General features: G+C 35.8%; 1 protein-coding gene across 1 annotated transcript; it reads left to right on the forward strand.

The window, feature by feature from the left end:
* The first annotated feature begins 15148 nt into the window (after positions 1-15148).
* LOC131028221 (RING-H2 finger protein ATL5) lies at positions 15149-16814 on the forward strand. Its single transcript, XM_057958469.2, has one exon. The coding sequence runs from the start codon at positions 15452-15454 to the stop codon at positions 16382-16384; it is 933 nt and encodes a 310-aa protein (XP_057814452.2). The 5' UTR covers positions 15149-15451; the 3' UTR covers positions 16385-16814.
* Positions 16815-17377: the final 563 nt, after the last annotated feature.

Here is a 17377-nt window from a genome sequence, read left to right on the forward strand (position 1 = left end):
GGTTGGATATTCTCCCCTTGAGACACATGGCACTTATGCCACATGTATCCTCCCTTGGACACTTGCCCTCTTGTGAGCAAGAATCTTTGACACTTGTCACCATAGAGATGACATGTGTCCCTCCCTCCAACCTCTTCTCCAACCTCCTCCAATTTGACCCTTGATCTCTTCAGACTCAATCTTGACATGAATTCCTGCCACCTCACCCCTGGCCATGGAAATCCTATAAATATCCCCCATTTTGGAGCACAAAGGGTCCCATCTCATATCATTTAAGAGTTGTTATTATAGGCACATCCATCTCATTCTCATCTCAAGAATTGTTATTATAGGCAATTACATCTTAGATTTAGCTTAATTTGATCATATTCTAGCATAATTGTTGAATCATATAGCATAATCAATCTCTCATCTAGCTTAATTTCATCATCATTTAGCATAATCATGCATATCATTAGTATAATTATCTTCTTGGATCAATCTAGTTTAATCATGCATTTATCTAGCTTGCATATCATATCATTTTAAATCCTTCGTCTTGGTGTAGTCAAGTCACTAGGATTGCTCATCTCGATCTAAGAGAAAATCCACACTCGCATCTCTTAGGAGGTGATAGGTCGCTTTGTCGCCGTTTATCTTTCATTTAATTTCAATTTGCTAACCATGCTTGTAATGATATATTGAGTGTTCATGTTGCAGTTGCAGGTATCCTACTTCACACACACGACAGTAGGTCCATATTTGAATGGTATACTATTGTAATTAATGTTATTGGTAGTGCGACCTTGATTTGTGGCCAATGTGCTTGCTTCCCCTTGATGTTTGGGAAGAGAATTTTTATATGTTCCTAGATTGGCGTTGGGTGATTTTCCTGTGGCAGAGTTAACAACAATTTTGCCTTGATCAATGAAGTCCTAAACTAAGTGTTTTAGCTTCATACACTTGTTTGTTTCGTGACCCTTGATACAATGATAGGCACAATGTTCGTTTTCCTTGTACCAGTTAGGTTTAGGCTTAGATTCATCAAAAGGTCATGTTTGAGGATATACAACCATGTTGTGTTGTTCCATACGTTTAAAGATGACATCTAACGGTTCAACCATAGGCATGAAATGATGTTGGGGACCGTTGTTACTTGATTGACATGGGGGAGCTTGAGATATCATGATTGTGTTAGTCCTATTGACATGTGCATTTAATGTTTGCATTTATGGGGGAGGATTAACATATGTCTGTGTTGAGGGATTATCATGCGTTTGTGTGGGTGGTGGCTTGGTAGCCACGATCATTTGCACTATCTTGGAATCAGTGACCCCATCACTAACAACATTCTTGTTCTTGTTCCAATAACATGACCTATCATTGTTAGGCTTATCTGAATACTCTTTCTAGAGCTTGATGACGCCTTCGTCAATTAGAGCTTGTTCTACCAATAGTTCTTTAGACATGATATATTTGAATGTGCTAGCATAGTTTAATTGAATGTGATACCCCAGTTTAGGATGGAGATTACTGATGAAAATAGGCACCAATTAGGTGTCTAGCATTATGCATGGGTGGCAACCACCTAGGGCTCTCCATCATTGGGTATAATTAAGAATACTTTCACCACCTTTTTATTTATCTTGACATAAGTCAAGAATGGAAGTGTCATTTTTTATGTTATAGTGATATTGAGCCACGAAATGCTTGAATAAGCCTGCAAAGGTGGTGATGACACCAAATGGAAATTTGGAGAACCACTCTAATGAAGGACCGCTAAGACTCTTAGGGAACAACAACAAAAGATAGTTGTCACACCATGAGACTTCTTGACAAGCCATGAAGAATACCTTGACATGATGTCTTGGATCTCCCTTTCCTTTGTATTTATAGAATCTTGGCATTTCAAAGTGTTTAGGAAAAGGCATAGTTGTGATAGATTTTTCAAACGGATACAAACAAAGTTATTCAAATTTTAAGACTCGTTCAGAGCTATTATCTTGTAATGACTTGAGGGTGGCTTTCATTTCCTCCCATTCAGTATTGACTAGAAAAGCATTGGGAGATGGAGTAGCTGATTGGTATCGCGGTACTTGATATGACATTTGTTGAGACTGATGATAGCCTTGTTGGTGTGGTAGATTTTGATAACTTGCCATGTTTTGATAACCCGAGATTTGTTGTTGACCCATCGATTGTTGTTGGTATTGAGGTACCTGCAAATAGGTCACCAAAGCGCCAAGTGGTTGTTGATATTGTTGATTTTGGAACGGTTGAATCTATGGCACCCTGCCTTGTGGATAATTGGGATATACATTAGATTGAGCATTTCCTGTTGGGGGAATTTTGGTTTGCGCCACTTTGCACATGATGAATGTTCGTGACTACATAGGAGGTAGGTGGCGCTTACAAGTAACTGAATCATGATTTTGAAACAACTAGTTGGACTATTACTTGAGGTTTATATTGGGTCACACTAAGAACTTGTGGCATCGATTGAACATGTGGGGTATGTATGATGACAACATTGTGGAATGCATGCCCCCAGTCGAGACCTACGTAGCGGATGTGAGGGAATATCTTGACATCCCTATAGTGCTACTTACAACTTGCAACATTGATTGAACGAGTGGGAGTATAGATGATGATGATGATGATGATGATGATGATGGCATCGTGTAATTCATGCCTGCAATCAAGACCTATGTGTTAGAGGAGGAAGGGTAGCCTGACATTCCAGTGGTCCAAACTGGCATTTGTGCAACAAGAACGTTGATGGGTTGAGAGACCGAATTGGTGAAAGGAGTGACTTGCATCACACTTGATGTCATGGGTGTTTGTGCCACTAATGGTAGTGAGGTAGGGAGTCGTGTGGATAGCACATTAACTGGTGCATTATAAACACTACCTATTGTAGATGCAGGCCCTTTCCACTTAGCATAAAACGGTTGATAGTTCGCGCAAGGGAATATATAGGCACTTGCATACATGATATGGGTATGTTGCTTTGCGACAATGTTAGTGAGGGTAATGTGATTCGCTAAGGTGATTCTCGTTGACTAGCGGTTACAGGGATATCAGGTGATGCGATAGTCATGTCACTTGTGACCATGTTAGTGAAGATGAGGTCCTTACGAGATTCAATGAACTTGTAGGTCATTTGGGTGTTATCAGTGTTAGCTAAGAATTGTTCAACGAGATTGATTTGGGAATCTGTGTCATCAGGTTGATTTACCATGACATCATCTGAGATGGTTGGATTAAGTGTCATACATGGGGGGGATATTTCCCGCCATGGTGGGATTGGCAACAAACTCAGGGTTTTGTTGTGGGCCTGCAAACTCTAATCCCAACTATGACGATTGCTCCATAGTTTGCCTAGACTTGGACTGAGTAGTAACGGGCATGAACCACATGAGACAAGAAGATTGCGAAAGATGAAATCAAGAGGCTAGATTGATTGACTGACCTAATCGGATGAAGGAGAAATGATGACCTAGAATGTGATAAGATATTGTCTGATTGAGAACAAATATGACACTGAGTTAATTTTAGGAGGACACACCAAAACAAAAAATCGGTAAGGTAAAGCACTGTGAATCGAACCTTTGGCTTGAGGTGATAAGATCACAATGAATTACGAGATGATGACCTAGAGACATGATATGGCCCCAAGAAAGATGATAAATGATAATTGTTGCAAAAGAAGGATTCAAACTATCTAATCAAGATCAAGACCAACATAAACACCCAAAAGGGGATAGGAAATCGTAGATCAATGAATGAAAGATGAACAAGATAGAAGGGTGATATGATGAAAGATCAAATCAAATTGGACAACTAACATCTTGATGGTGCAAGTCAACTGACAAGATAAATCAAACGTGCCAAGAGAAAGACTATCTTGATAACTAGACGGTCCTATCATGGGACGGACAAAATTCCGACAGCTAACGACGCTAGAGAAACTAGAGTCACTAGAACAACACGATACTGCTAAGAGGTCCAACAGATTCTGGCCCAATGTGGATGAAATTTTGGCAGCATGATGACAACTGATATTGCAGAATAAGCAAACTAGGGGTACCTGACATGAAAGATTGAAATAATGCAAGAAGGAATGACGCAATTTTGGCAGCATAACTAGATGAAAACAACGAACCTGCTAAAAGATGGATCAAACCCGCTATAATAGGTCACAAAACCACTAAAATAGATCACGAACCTACTAGAACAGACATGATAGACTAACTTGAGTACAAAATCAGACAGCGTAATGACCTCAAAAAAAGTGAACCTGCCAAAACCGACAACGAACCCACTAGAACAAGGTGCAAAACCGCTGTACTGGGTAAGATGGACATACTTGACTATAAAATCGGATATCATAATGGTCTCAAACAGAGCAAACCCACCAGAACTGAAAGTGAACCTGCTATACTAGATAAGATGGACCAACTTGAGTATAAAATCAGACAGTATAATAACCTCAAAGAGAGCAAACCCACCAGAATTGACAGCGAACCCGCTAGAACAGCGTGCAAACCCGCTATACTAGATAAGATGGACCAACTTGACTATAAATTCAGACAACATAACGGCCTCAAAGAGAGAGAACCCGCCATAATTGACAACAAACTCGCTAGAACATGGTGCAAACCTGCTAGAAGGAGTAACAAAAACTGCTAAACTGAACTGCAAGCTAAGACTGAAAAATAACAAGTCAAACCCGCCACAATAAGGAGTGATCCCACATGTTTGAGATGCAAACCCGGAGTTTTATAAAATGACAATGGCTGTGATAAGTATGTCAATTCTGGCTCAAATTTGGCAGCATTCTCACTATGACAGACTACGAACCCACTATGCTAGACTGCAAACCTGTTAGATTGATGTTTTGATAAAAGACTTTGACACTAACACAACAAGCATAAACGTATGACCAAAAAAAATGGAAATAAACAGTTAAGTACTTCCTAGGATAGTCAAAGGCAGTATGTGTTGAATATCCTAGCCCAAAATAACACATTCAACCAGATAGATAGAAGTCCGACGGCACTGGCTCCACCTCAACACACACTTCTCAAGCATTCCAAGCTTCAAATCCTTGGGTAATCACTTCCTAGTGGATTTTCTATCTTGAATTGAGGGGTACATGAGGAGTATCTTCAGTATGCACATATCACAATATCTGAGTCAACACATAGAAGGATTGGGGATACTAAAAATAATTTGGCTCATAGTGGAGGAACTTCCGGGGTAAATCAGGTGGTCATACAATCGGTGGTTAGCTCATTTAAGAGATATCCCAGCCTGTAGAACATAGGTTTTTATGCATCTACCACACAAGCACCAAGGGATTTTGACTTTTGTCAAGACCACAAAGGTATTTGCAAGGCAATACTGAGGGAAACCATTGGTATAACACATTGTAGCTAGTTTATTTATAGCTTCGCTAAAATTACAAATATTTATATAGCGGACCAAAAGAAAGAACCACTGGGGTCGTTCTGCCCTCACCTGGCCTTATAGGCTACTTGGGGGGACAAGCCCTCTTACTTAGAAAATAAAATTGAGCACCACTAATAGTTTTCTCTTGCACCTACGACCACAAGAGCTAGAGGGAGAGGATAGTGTGTGTTAGCAGTAGGACCACTCTATAGATGCACAAATGTGCAAGACACAAAAACATGGGATTCATTCTTTACTTGAATTGAAGTGTGCCTAATTACTCAAAAGACACAACATGTCCATTCCTTTAATTGAATTTAATTGTGCCTACTTATCCATAAGACACAAGATGCGATAATTGAAAAGTGATAAAAGAAATGAAATTTTGTTTCAACGAAACCCCTTTTTCTTTAGCGGACCTACAACAAACCATTAGTGTTGAACGCGTAGGGGTCTTCTTATTGCTCGATTGGCTACACAAACATTAGCGAAGTCATACAATAACATGCAAGTTAGTTGATTAGTTGAAAAATAGAATTATGGAAAATTGATGTAAATGATAATTGCACGATCTTGCTAAAACACAACACAAACTCGCTATTTCGAATTAATCATATGCAAACCCGCCATACTAAGTGTCAAAACCGCTATTTCAAGTGACAAATCCGCTATTCCAAGTGATAAATCCACTACTTTTAGACAAAAAAAAGATATGAAATTTTAAGAAATAGTGCCTAAAAAACTTCCTCAAAGCCTAAATGCGAACCTGCTATCCTAGACTTCAAACCTGCTATTTCGAAGCGCAAACACGCTATTGTGTAAAAAATGTAAAAATCATTTACTACTTTTCCTGAGAACAAAAGTGGTCAAAGTTACCTTCCATGTGGAAATGATATTGCATTCCTGTTGGTTTAAAATTCTGGAAGTGAACCCGCTATTTCAAGAAATGGTGGGATTAAGAAAGTAAACCTCCATCATGGCGGAAATACACGTGTAGCTTCACTTTTTTCTAGCAAGTACCCAAAACCTACCAAAAAAAAGCACTCAAACAACAAAAAAAATGTTAAATGACCCATGAAATGAGTCCCACCGGGTATGCCAAAAAAATGTGTGAGGGAAAATGTGTAAGCTAAACTAAACGATTGAAATAACAAAGAAAACAATCAAACAAGCCATTAAACTCAAACACCTCAAGATTAGAATGATAAAACTAAAATGGAGAACAAAATGATAAACAATACAAACCATGATTTCCACTTTAATTTGATTATTTCGTGATTAGATGTGTTCTCATGACATCAATAGATGCTCTATTTTGCTCCATGATTGTAGATTCAAATGATGATGGATGATTTGGTGAAAAACATGATATGAGTAATGATTCCAGCAACGTAATGGTGCATTAGCATGAAAGTGGGTCATTTGGTCTAAAATGGGGGGGATTAAATAGAAGAAGGGAGGAAGGAGAAGGGATGGAGAATGGGACACTTGTCTCAAAGAAGAATGACATGTGTCATAAAGGACACATGTCTAGGAAGGGAGTGACATGTGTCCCTAAGGACACATGTCTATTTTGGGGAAAGCCACCCCAAAATAAGGAATATTTCCTAATATTTAGGAAATTAGTTAGGATGTGCATGCATGGAGGTTAGGAGGAATGGGATAGGGTTGGTTGGGAGGTTTGGATAGATAGAGTTGGTTAGCACTCTAGGGTTAGGACAAGGGTTACGCTAGATGGGGGGTTAAGGTTAGGAGCCATGTGCTCAAATAGGATATGGAATTAATTAATTGATTTAATTAATTCATGGGATTGGGAAAGAAGAGGAAATGATTAATCAAATTAATTAATCAAAAGAGGGAAAAGGGATATTAATTAATTGGATGAATTAATTAGAAGAATTGGATTGGGGGATATATTAATTAAGAATTAATTAATTGGAAGAATAGGATTTAAATTTGATTAAATTAATTAGTCAAATTTAGGTGTCTACAGTATCCCAAAACCACATTTATCAGTTCTAAACCTCGTCTAGGTAACCGTTGGCTTTCTTTGCACCTTGCCATGGTGACAATTTTGAACCTGGGTTGGCATTTGCAATCTTCTCTAGGCACTTGGAGATGAAAATTCCTTTCTATTTGGTCTACTATTATTGAACCCAAGCTTGCCCATTTTGCTTGGTATATTCTTTTCCAAGGCTTTCATTTGGGTTCTCGCCTGAGACACTTGGGTATTCTTGACCCGTGTTGCCCTTTCTGTGGGCAACTTGAATATTTCATACACCTTTTTTGGTTCTATAGATGTGCTCAAGCCTTTTGGAGTTGGACCCATGATTTTTTTACCCATCTTTTAGCCCTGGGCCTTATTGCTAACATATGGCTCTTCTGGGGGATCCACCTAGCATCCCTTTAAATTCTCCCAAATATGGCATGCTTTTAGGGTGGAGACTGTTTTTTCTCTTTGGAAAGAAAAAAATGTTGTTATATTTTCTCATAGCTCTCTTGATGTTAATGTTTCGCTTTATGTTAAAGCATGTATTTGTAATAATGTGTTGCTCCAGATTCAAGCGCAAGCTAACAAAGTTGCTTTGGAGGTGGGCCACCTTCAGGAACTTTCAGAGCACTAAGCTAATGCTCGTTGTATTGTTTCCAAAGTGCCTCCTAACACCTTAGATTCTTGGGACCAATCTCCAGCTCATGATCGTTGACGTAGCTGAAGCTCCTACTCTCATCGTTCTCAGACCATGTGGTCACAAGCCTATTGCCACTCTAGTGGTGCCCATGAATTCATTAAGTGACACTCCTCTTTCCTAGTCCATAGGGGGATCAACCTCTGGCTAGGACTTGGGTGGTGTGGCTCCACCCTTTGGTGGTGCTAGTGGTTGGCTTGATACCGAAGATGACAGTGTTTGGCGCAGTTCTTCTAAGGCATTCCCGCACCTTGAGCTAGTTATTTCACCTTATCACAAAGATGATGACAAGGAGGATATTGTTGTCGATGAGGGTTGGTCCCTCTTGGATGACACTCTTGATCCTGCTGATGTATTGGATCCCAAGGATGTCAGAGGTCCACCTCTGCCTCCCTCAGTCACTGCTTTAGCCATGTAGTGATTTTTATTGTTGCTTTTGTTATTTTGTCTCCGAGCTTTGCCCTTTGGATCCTGAGGGGCGATCTTGTATCCCCCTTATTTTTTGTGAATAGTGTACTTTAATATATATTAATGAAAACAACTGCTATTCATAAAACAAAATGACACAAATCAAGAAATTTTCAAAATTAACTAACAATTTTTTTTTTACAAATAAGTCACCTCAAAAGCATGAGTTGATAACACTGAATCTAGCCAAACAATCGACAATATGTTCTTCTTTATATAATAAAAAATATAATTTTTTTTTCTAAAAAGTACAATTAATATATTATGATTATGCAAAGGTAATTTATTTTAAATATTCAATGCAAAGTAGAGTTTTTTATCATAAATGCTTGCAGAAAAATTAGTTCGCTTGACACATGCAATTGCTTGCAAAAAAAATTATAGTGGAAAATGATTTGCATGCTTAACTATATTTTCTACTTGTGCATGTCCCTTGGTAATTTGGTTTGGAAAAAATCAACCTTAAATATTTTGAGTTTCAAGCTTATAACCTCTTGGAATATCCATAGGCCATTGATCATTAAAAAAAAATCTATCTAACTAGTAGAATCTTGATAATTGACAACTTAATATTTCCCCTTGAGCTTCTAGGAGTCATGGATTTGCAAATATAAGTGGTCCAGATACATCCTTTTATGTTGAAACAATTAATTATGAAGTGTTGATATAGAGATGAGTGTGAATGCATGCTACTGAGACACCAACATCTATAATAGATAGCTCCACTAACATATTTTTCTTTAATACAAGACAATTTGTACTTTGGAGGCCCACCATTCATTACAATTGACCAACCATAGAACTTTTATTCGACACCTTGCCTTCTTTCAATAAAAGTTTCCACAAACCATTGAATTATTATGCTTAGACAACAAATATTAGAACATAGCAATGCATAACTCTTTTCAATTATTGTTGATTGATAAGATATGTCTCTCCTCTATGGACCACTATAGATTTGTTAGTCACATACCCTTCGTGAGTTGTTAAATTAAAAACTATACAACTTTTGGTACTTCAAATTTTCAAAGTTATATTTTATCAGATATAACATACATCTTGGGATACAATTGATGGCAACAATGGATCACTACAATTTTCAAGATGGAATTCAGGTTCAAGGGTTGATTTAGAAGAGCAAACAAAGAAAATAAAGATGTGATATGTTGATATGATTGAGTAAAATTAGATTGAATTAATAATAATCTAGGATTAATTTAAAAGTAAGTGGATATTAATTTAAAATGGTCTGAGATGATGTTTTTAAGTGAAAGTCATATTCACACAATTGAAAATCTTTAGCATGCAAGATAATGAATAATAGTTATATTTCAATAATGTTGACTTTGAATGTAATAAACTTGAATTTCAAAAATGTTAGATTAGACCACAAACAAATTCTATTAAAAGAATATAACTATGGATGTAATCTAATTCATAGAAAAAGAAACCAATAAAAAATAAATTCATCTTAATTTAAAATAATTATTTAAAAAAATTAAAAATTTAAACTTAAAAATTAAGTGATAATTTTTTTAAAATTAATTAAAACCTAAAACAATACACAAGGTAAAAAAAATAAAATATAAAATATAGATTTTTCTCAACTTGGAAGATATTGTGTAGAAATTTTACTTTCAAAATTAACATAAAAGGAGTGGGAAATAAGTCTCACTTTCTTTGAAAATAAGCCAAAAATTCCTCCTAAATAAATGGAATACTGTGTACTCCGTGTGCGACTTTGCTATTTATTTATTAGTAGCATGTGAAAATGCAGCAGTCCAAAATGGACCAAAAGCCCTCATTTATATTCATTCTTCTTTGAACGCGTTTTTCAACGATTTGGATCCTAATTTGAAACCTTATTTCACGAGTCAACAAAATACACTTAGGTTGATTATTTTGGTTTGATTTTTGAAAGAGAAAAATTCTAATTGTTCTTGATTGCTGGTAAAGTAAATATTTTTCAATTCTAAATATATGGTCAAAAGAAGTACAATTATTCACACTTTAGAATAGTAGCTTGTATGTAGCTGATAAAATAGATTTTAGTCTATAAAAATAAAAATAAAATAATAACTATTCCATTTAACAAATAATTGGATTGATTTATTTTTTACTAAGATTCATATTATCTTCATTTAAGATATTATTTAATGTGTGAATAGTTGATTTTATATATAATGAAAATAAGTGCGACAATGTGTTTTGTATTGAAGTATAGGATTTAGGAGGTTGATAAAAGATAGATATTTATTCAAACTATAGCACGATGTTTCTTTTATTATTCAAGTCCTTAACTCTCAACTAGGACATAAATCTGATATTTCTTCAATGCTAAGAGATTTCCACAATCCATAGTATAGAGCGAAAGCAGTTTTAGGGTTCCATAGTGTTCAAGATTTTTGCTTCAATTGAATCCTAAAATTGCTTTCACTCTATTCTATTTCTTATTGGAAAATGAATGGTTGTGTTCATTGAATGGGTGACAAATTTACTAGCATGGATGGTTATGGATATTGGATATGTGTAAATAAAAGGGTTATGCACATGTATTAGATGCTAAATTTATTGGATCTAATGATGTAAATGGTTATAGCCATTTACTAGGTAGTTGTCAACATGAATGATCCTGGCCATTTGATAGGGATTAACCAATGCAAACGCTTATGAATATTAACCTACGAGAAAATCACCAACATGAATCATTATGACCATCTTGTTAAGGAATCACCTATGTGAATGGTTACAGATATCAATCTCACAAGGAACTTTAACCACATTGATAATGATTATCAATATCGATGCATGAATGTTTATGGATATTAGTAAATAATTGGTTATGGGTATATGTTGGATACCAATTCATTAGGGATTCCAACATAAATGTAATGGTTATAAATATGATGAGTAAATATTTAAAGGAAAATACACTTTTCTTAAGGTATTCTAGGCTAATTCATCAAGATGCATAAGTATAAGCATAAATTAACCTCAATAAATGATTGATAATAAAGACCACTAATCCTATGATTTACTATTTTTAGAAAATAAATGCAATAGAAGATTATATTTGGCTCTACAATTGAAGAAAGTGTGCTAGTTGACGATGCTTCTAAAATGTTCTTTGTTATTTTACTAAAATGATAGCTTTGAGATGAGTTTGTGATAGAGAACTGGTCTTCTAGTTCCAAATTTATCCATGTACACTTTAGAGCTCTCCTTTTCTTCTTGCCTATCAAAAATTTACCTACCTCACTCCCAAAAACATAAGGAGTGGCAATATTTAAAATATTGTAAAGGGTTTACGCTTCATCATAAGGAGACTTCATTTCTGTTAGATCAACCCTTCAATAAGTGTACAAATATTAAACACGACAAGTAGTGTTAGGACTAGATGTGTCATTCACCTTGTAAATCCTTAGTCTTGATTGAATATATTTAGTTGTACATATAATATTTATATAATGTACTATCTCCAAACATCATGGAGTTGACAAAGTTAGATGCCCATGCAAGGATGGGACATGATTTATTTATTATTATTCAATATGATGCATGTGATATTATTTAAGAGGACATTAAATAGAGAGGTGTAGTGTCGGACATTGAGCTGAACCCTAAAAAAAATCAATGAGGTAGAAGTATGCAAGGACAGTTCAAATCAAAGTAAGAGTGTAGACTCAAAAAAATGCATATCTAAAAATTCTAACATGGGTGAAGGTCCAATATAGTGTTGTGTTAGTTAGTGTAGCTTTTTAACTTGAAGAATTTGAAAGTGACATATATATTTTAATTTTAAAGTAATGTAAATTAATGAAATGTACAAATTTTAGTGTTATTTATGTTTTTATTTTTTAATTTAATTGCTAAAAGAACTTTAGAAAATAAAGGTAAGGAGTCTCCTTTTTTTTAATTTAGTAAATTTTATTTCGTACATTCAAAAATTTTCCATTTTGTTAATTTGAAACTTTGGTGTATGCAAATTTTTTTGATTAAAAAAAATGTTTATAATTAGATATATTAAAAATAACTATTTATTAGAAATAAGAAAAAAATAAATTATCATGGCTATTTATTAGAAATATAAAAATAAATAAATTATCATGACTAGAAATGTCTCCTCTAATGCATCATATTTTCTTTAGTTTAAAAAATAGATTTAGTATACCTTTTTAAAAATGTAGCCATGTTGTGTCGACTATTTATTACAAATAGAAAAAAAAAAAATTTATCATGACTAGAAATATCTCCTCTAATGCATCATATTGATCTTTAATTTTAAAAATGAATTTAGTATACCTATTTAAATTTCTCGTCAAGATTATGTCTTATTGTAATCACATGTGATTTTAAAAAAAAATACTACTAGTAGTAAATATATCAAAAAAAATCAATGCTCTTGGATCTAATAATGGCGAGTTTAGATCTTTTTGGAAAAAATTATGATGTAAGAAAATATGGTGTAAAGATAGGATTTTCAAAATATTTCTGAGATATGAAAAAATGGTGCCACGTAGTTTTAGCCAAAACAATTCTAATTTCAATACTAATTTTTCAAATGTTTGCCTTTGCATATGATTGGAACCTAAAATATTTTAAATGGAACACTTTTAGCTAAAACTTTGGCTTCCACCTAAGCACCACGACATTCTAACCAAAACACTTTTGGTTAGAATTTTGGCCTCCATATATGCACCATAGTGTTTCAACTAGAACACTTCCAAGCAGGCAAAATGCCTTAATTGTCGTAAAGTGTGACACATCTTTGAACTTTCTCCTAGTTTAGTAAAATTAAAAACACTAAGAAGAAGACTAGATTGTGTAGGATTAACAAAGTTCACCAACAATGTAAAAGAAATAAACTTTCCTTAAAATTAATCTAAGTCAATCCAATAAGATGCATATAAATAAGAATAAATTAACCTAGATTAATTATTAACAATGAGATTGATAATATAACTCTCAATAATTATTTTTCGAAGTAAATGTAATAAAAGGTGATATTGAGTTCTATTATAAAAAAGTATGTGTTAATTAAAGATATGCATGAAATATTCTTTGTTTCTAGCATAAATATACAATATCTATATCAAATAAATGCCTCAAATCTTGTGCTTGTCATGTACTCTATTAAAGGCAAAGTTTGTGATGATAGACTAGTGCTTAGCATTCGAATTTATCCTTGTACACAATATAGATCTTTTTTGTTTGCGTAATAAATTTTTGTTTGCTATGCTCCATCTAGAAGCATGAGATTAACAATATTTAAAATTACCTTCATATTGATTTATCACAAGGAGAGCTCCTAGATCAAGTGTAAAAAAGTGCGCAAAGATCAAAGACAATAGGCAAGGGCCCTAAAAAGCAATTTTGTTATTCTTTTTAAGATACAAATTGAAATGTGTTGTTATTAATTGCTCCATCGATGCTCTAGAATGAGAGAGAACATGTGTGTTCTAGACATACACTTATTCTTTAATCAAAATGAATGTGTTGAGTGCCTTCAAATACTAGCACAAACCATCAACTTTCTTAAAATGTGTGTTTGGTTGGCTCAAATCAAGAAAATAAAGGAGGTTAGTAAGTTAATTTTAAAATTTGAATTTCGGAAAGTAAAGGGTTGCCCCTTTAACCATTGAAATGTCTTAGGGTGGGCAAACAATTAGATCTAGGTCAATAATAGTTGTATAATATACGTGCATAAATAGATGCAATAAATGTGAAGAGTAAGACAAACATGTGTGTGTGTGCACGCGCGCACGTGTGTGTGCACGCGCGCACGTGTGTGTATGTGAGTGTGTGTACACATGTGCGCTCTAAGTTATGAGGATAATTATATATAAACATAAATTAAGACTCAAAAAAGTGTTCAATTTGACTATGTATTTGTTAAGTTGTGGTATTGACTATAAAATAAAATAAAAACTATGACTCCAAAAAAGAGTTTAATTTCACATAAGATTATATCATTCATCATATATACAAATTTCATTAATTCAAGACATTAATAAAAAGTCTTTCAAACATAAATGATTTTCGATATAATAAATAAATGATTATAACTTTTAATTGAATCTTTTAACACCCTTAGTATCCTTATTATACCTAGCCATCCATAGGTACATTGGATAATCATCAATATAAATCCTTAAAATTAGGAGTTTGAAACATATAAATACTTAAAATTAGAAGAGTTTCAAACGTGAAAAGTTAGTCAATTGAGGACAGTGTGAATCGACCGCTTAATCAACTATTTACGACCCATCTCTATCTACACTAAAACCTTCTGACTTTCAGCACAATGAAAACTTCCTCCGTTATTACGCAGAAATTTCCGACCTACGGAGAGAATTGACAGCGATGGTCAGAGATTTTGAGAGTGAGGAAACGCTGGTAAAGAGGCAGCAATACAGACGAGTCAAAACTTATATTCCATATCTGACGTCAGGAGCCAAAAACGTGTGGAATTTCTTTTACCCAATTTCCTCCAAACCCTCAATTTACTGGTATATCAACAGCGTACATGAATTCCTAGCTCCGTGGAATGAATCCATACCTTAGATTTCAACTACTGTAAAAAACGCAGAATGGACTTTCCGCTTCAGGCGGCTATGTCAGACCGAAACAGGTCGACGAAGACCAAAGAAATAATTAAAAACCCTGGGCGGCCGCCCCGTGAGGGTTTATATTTCAGACTGCACCTTCCACCATTATAATAGCAATATCCGCCATTTCCTTGCAAATCACATCGATCCCTCAAATTGCCGAGACTTCTTAAATTGCAGCGACTCTTAAATTCGTATCAAACACCTAAATTGGAGGTAAATTTCACACAGTCGAACATTTGCAGGTCTTGGACAATGGATCCCCATGATGGTTTCAACCAAAATGATTCTTTGAGTGAGAAGACATACGCCATAAGCGGAAAAATCATGCTGGCAGCCATTGTAGTTCTGTTCACAGTGGTGCTCTTCATCCTCGTCCTGCATATTTACGCCCGATTTTTCTGGCGGCGGGCGCTGGCTTCGAACCGGCGACGAGGCGGTTCGTCTCGGCGCCGCCGATTGGCTTTCTCAGGGGACCAGGATCCGGCGAGGCTTCGCAGAGTCGGGCTTGAAAAGTCGGTGATTGAAACCCTACCTGTGTTTGTGTACCGCGCAGAGAATTTCAAAGACGATGCCCTTGAATGCGCCGTTTGCCTCTGCGAATTCGAGGAGAACGAAAAGGTCAGATTGTTGCCCAAATGCAATCACAGTTTTCACATAGAGTGCATCGACATGTGGTTCGACTCGCATTCGACCTGCCCGCTCTGTCGAACGAGCGCTCAGCCCGACCCGGTGGTGCTGCCGGTCGATGGTTCTGTCGCAGCAGTCGGTGAGAGTTCAGGCACAGCCGGTGAACAGGAGGGTTCGAATGTTTTCATCACAGTCGACGGAAATCGCAACAGTGATCTGTGCGATTCGTGCAGGCACAATGAGGATTTACCCTCGTCTACTTATCCCACCAATGTTCTGTTCTGGGGCACTCAGAGTCGAGTGAGTTCGAGGAATTTGACTGAAGGTACTTCTTCCCGGAAATCGCTGGGGAAAATCGCTGTGGACATTCCGCCCAGAAGGGCTGATAGCTTTTACTCCCCGAGGGATCATCAGCAGTACTTTTCTCCCGGTGGCCCGTCGTCTGTCAAGTCGCCTTCTACTCGCCTTCGGTCTTTGAAAAGGATTCTGAACCGGTCTGTTCCGCCGAGCCCCAGTGGTAGTGTTCATGTTGAGCAGGATGCTTCAGATCAGGTGTGAAGTTATGGAGGATGAATTTGGTTCAGAGCAACAGATCTTGATCTGGCCTGTAAGGAGGGTTAGTGGTGGACACTTGAGAAGCTGGTTATTTAATCAAACTCTGTATTTCAAACAGATTCGAAGTATTCTTGCAAATAACAGGAGGTTTGGTTCTTTGAACCCCTCTCTGTAATTCTCTCGTAGAAGTAAGCGAGAGCAGACATGGGCATTCTGTATAGTTTTGTTTTAAATTATTTATTTGATTTCTTGTAATCCTTGCTTGGGTTTATGAGGAATTAGCAACAATAAGTTTCTGGGTCAGGATTACCAAAGAATGAAGGTGAAGCCACTTTCAGGGGTAATTCTTTCCCATTCCATGTTCTTTCTTACAATTGATTAAAAAACAGAGAATCAGCATTCAGCAATGCCTGAGAACTCTCTTTTCTTTTCATGGAGTTTTATATTAATGATCTTTTATGATCTGGTTAAAAGGAATCAATAAACAATGAAGGTGAAGTGCTCTGTAGATGGATAAGGTTTTACAGAGCCAGGATGATGTGCTTGATGTACTGGTCTTTTACAGATTATCTCAGGCTCTTTACATTGGGTGTGCAGATGGTGTGGGTATTTAAGTCAATGTGTCATCTGTTGTGATCTTCCTTAGAACTGGTTATACAAGAAACATTTATACAAAGAAATATAAATCTGTATTCAGTAATGCCTTGGAGCTCTGTTTTTGTCTTTGTTAAAGATTTAGTAATTATTTATGATTTATTTTTTAGTTTTGAAGAATCAACTGAAATGGCTATCCAGCCATCATCTGTATGCATTATGGTAAACATGGTCATCTGTATGCAATCATGGTAAATATGGTTAGATGTCATGTAACTGAAGTTTTGATTTCTCATCAATGGAGATTGTGTGCAACTTGTTCACTGTACCATCTTAAATGAATAGTAGTAGTTCTGATCGAGGAGATTATGTGCAACTTGTTCACTGTCGTACCATCATCTT

The sequence above is a fragment of the Cryptomeria japonica genome, chromosome 2 (genome assembly GCF_030272615.1).
Source record: "Cryptomeria japonica chromosome 2, Sugi_1.0, whole genome shotgun sequence".
NCBI classification, from domain to species: Eukaryota; Viridiplantae; Streptophyta; class Pinopsida; order Cupressales; family Cupressaceae; genus Cryptomeria; species Cryptomeria japonica.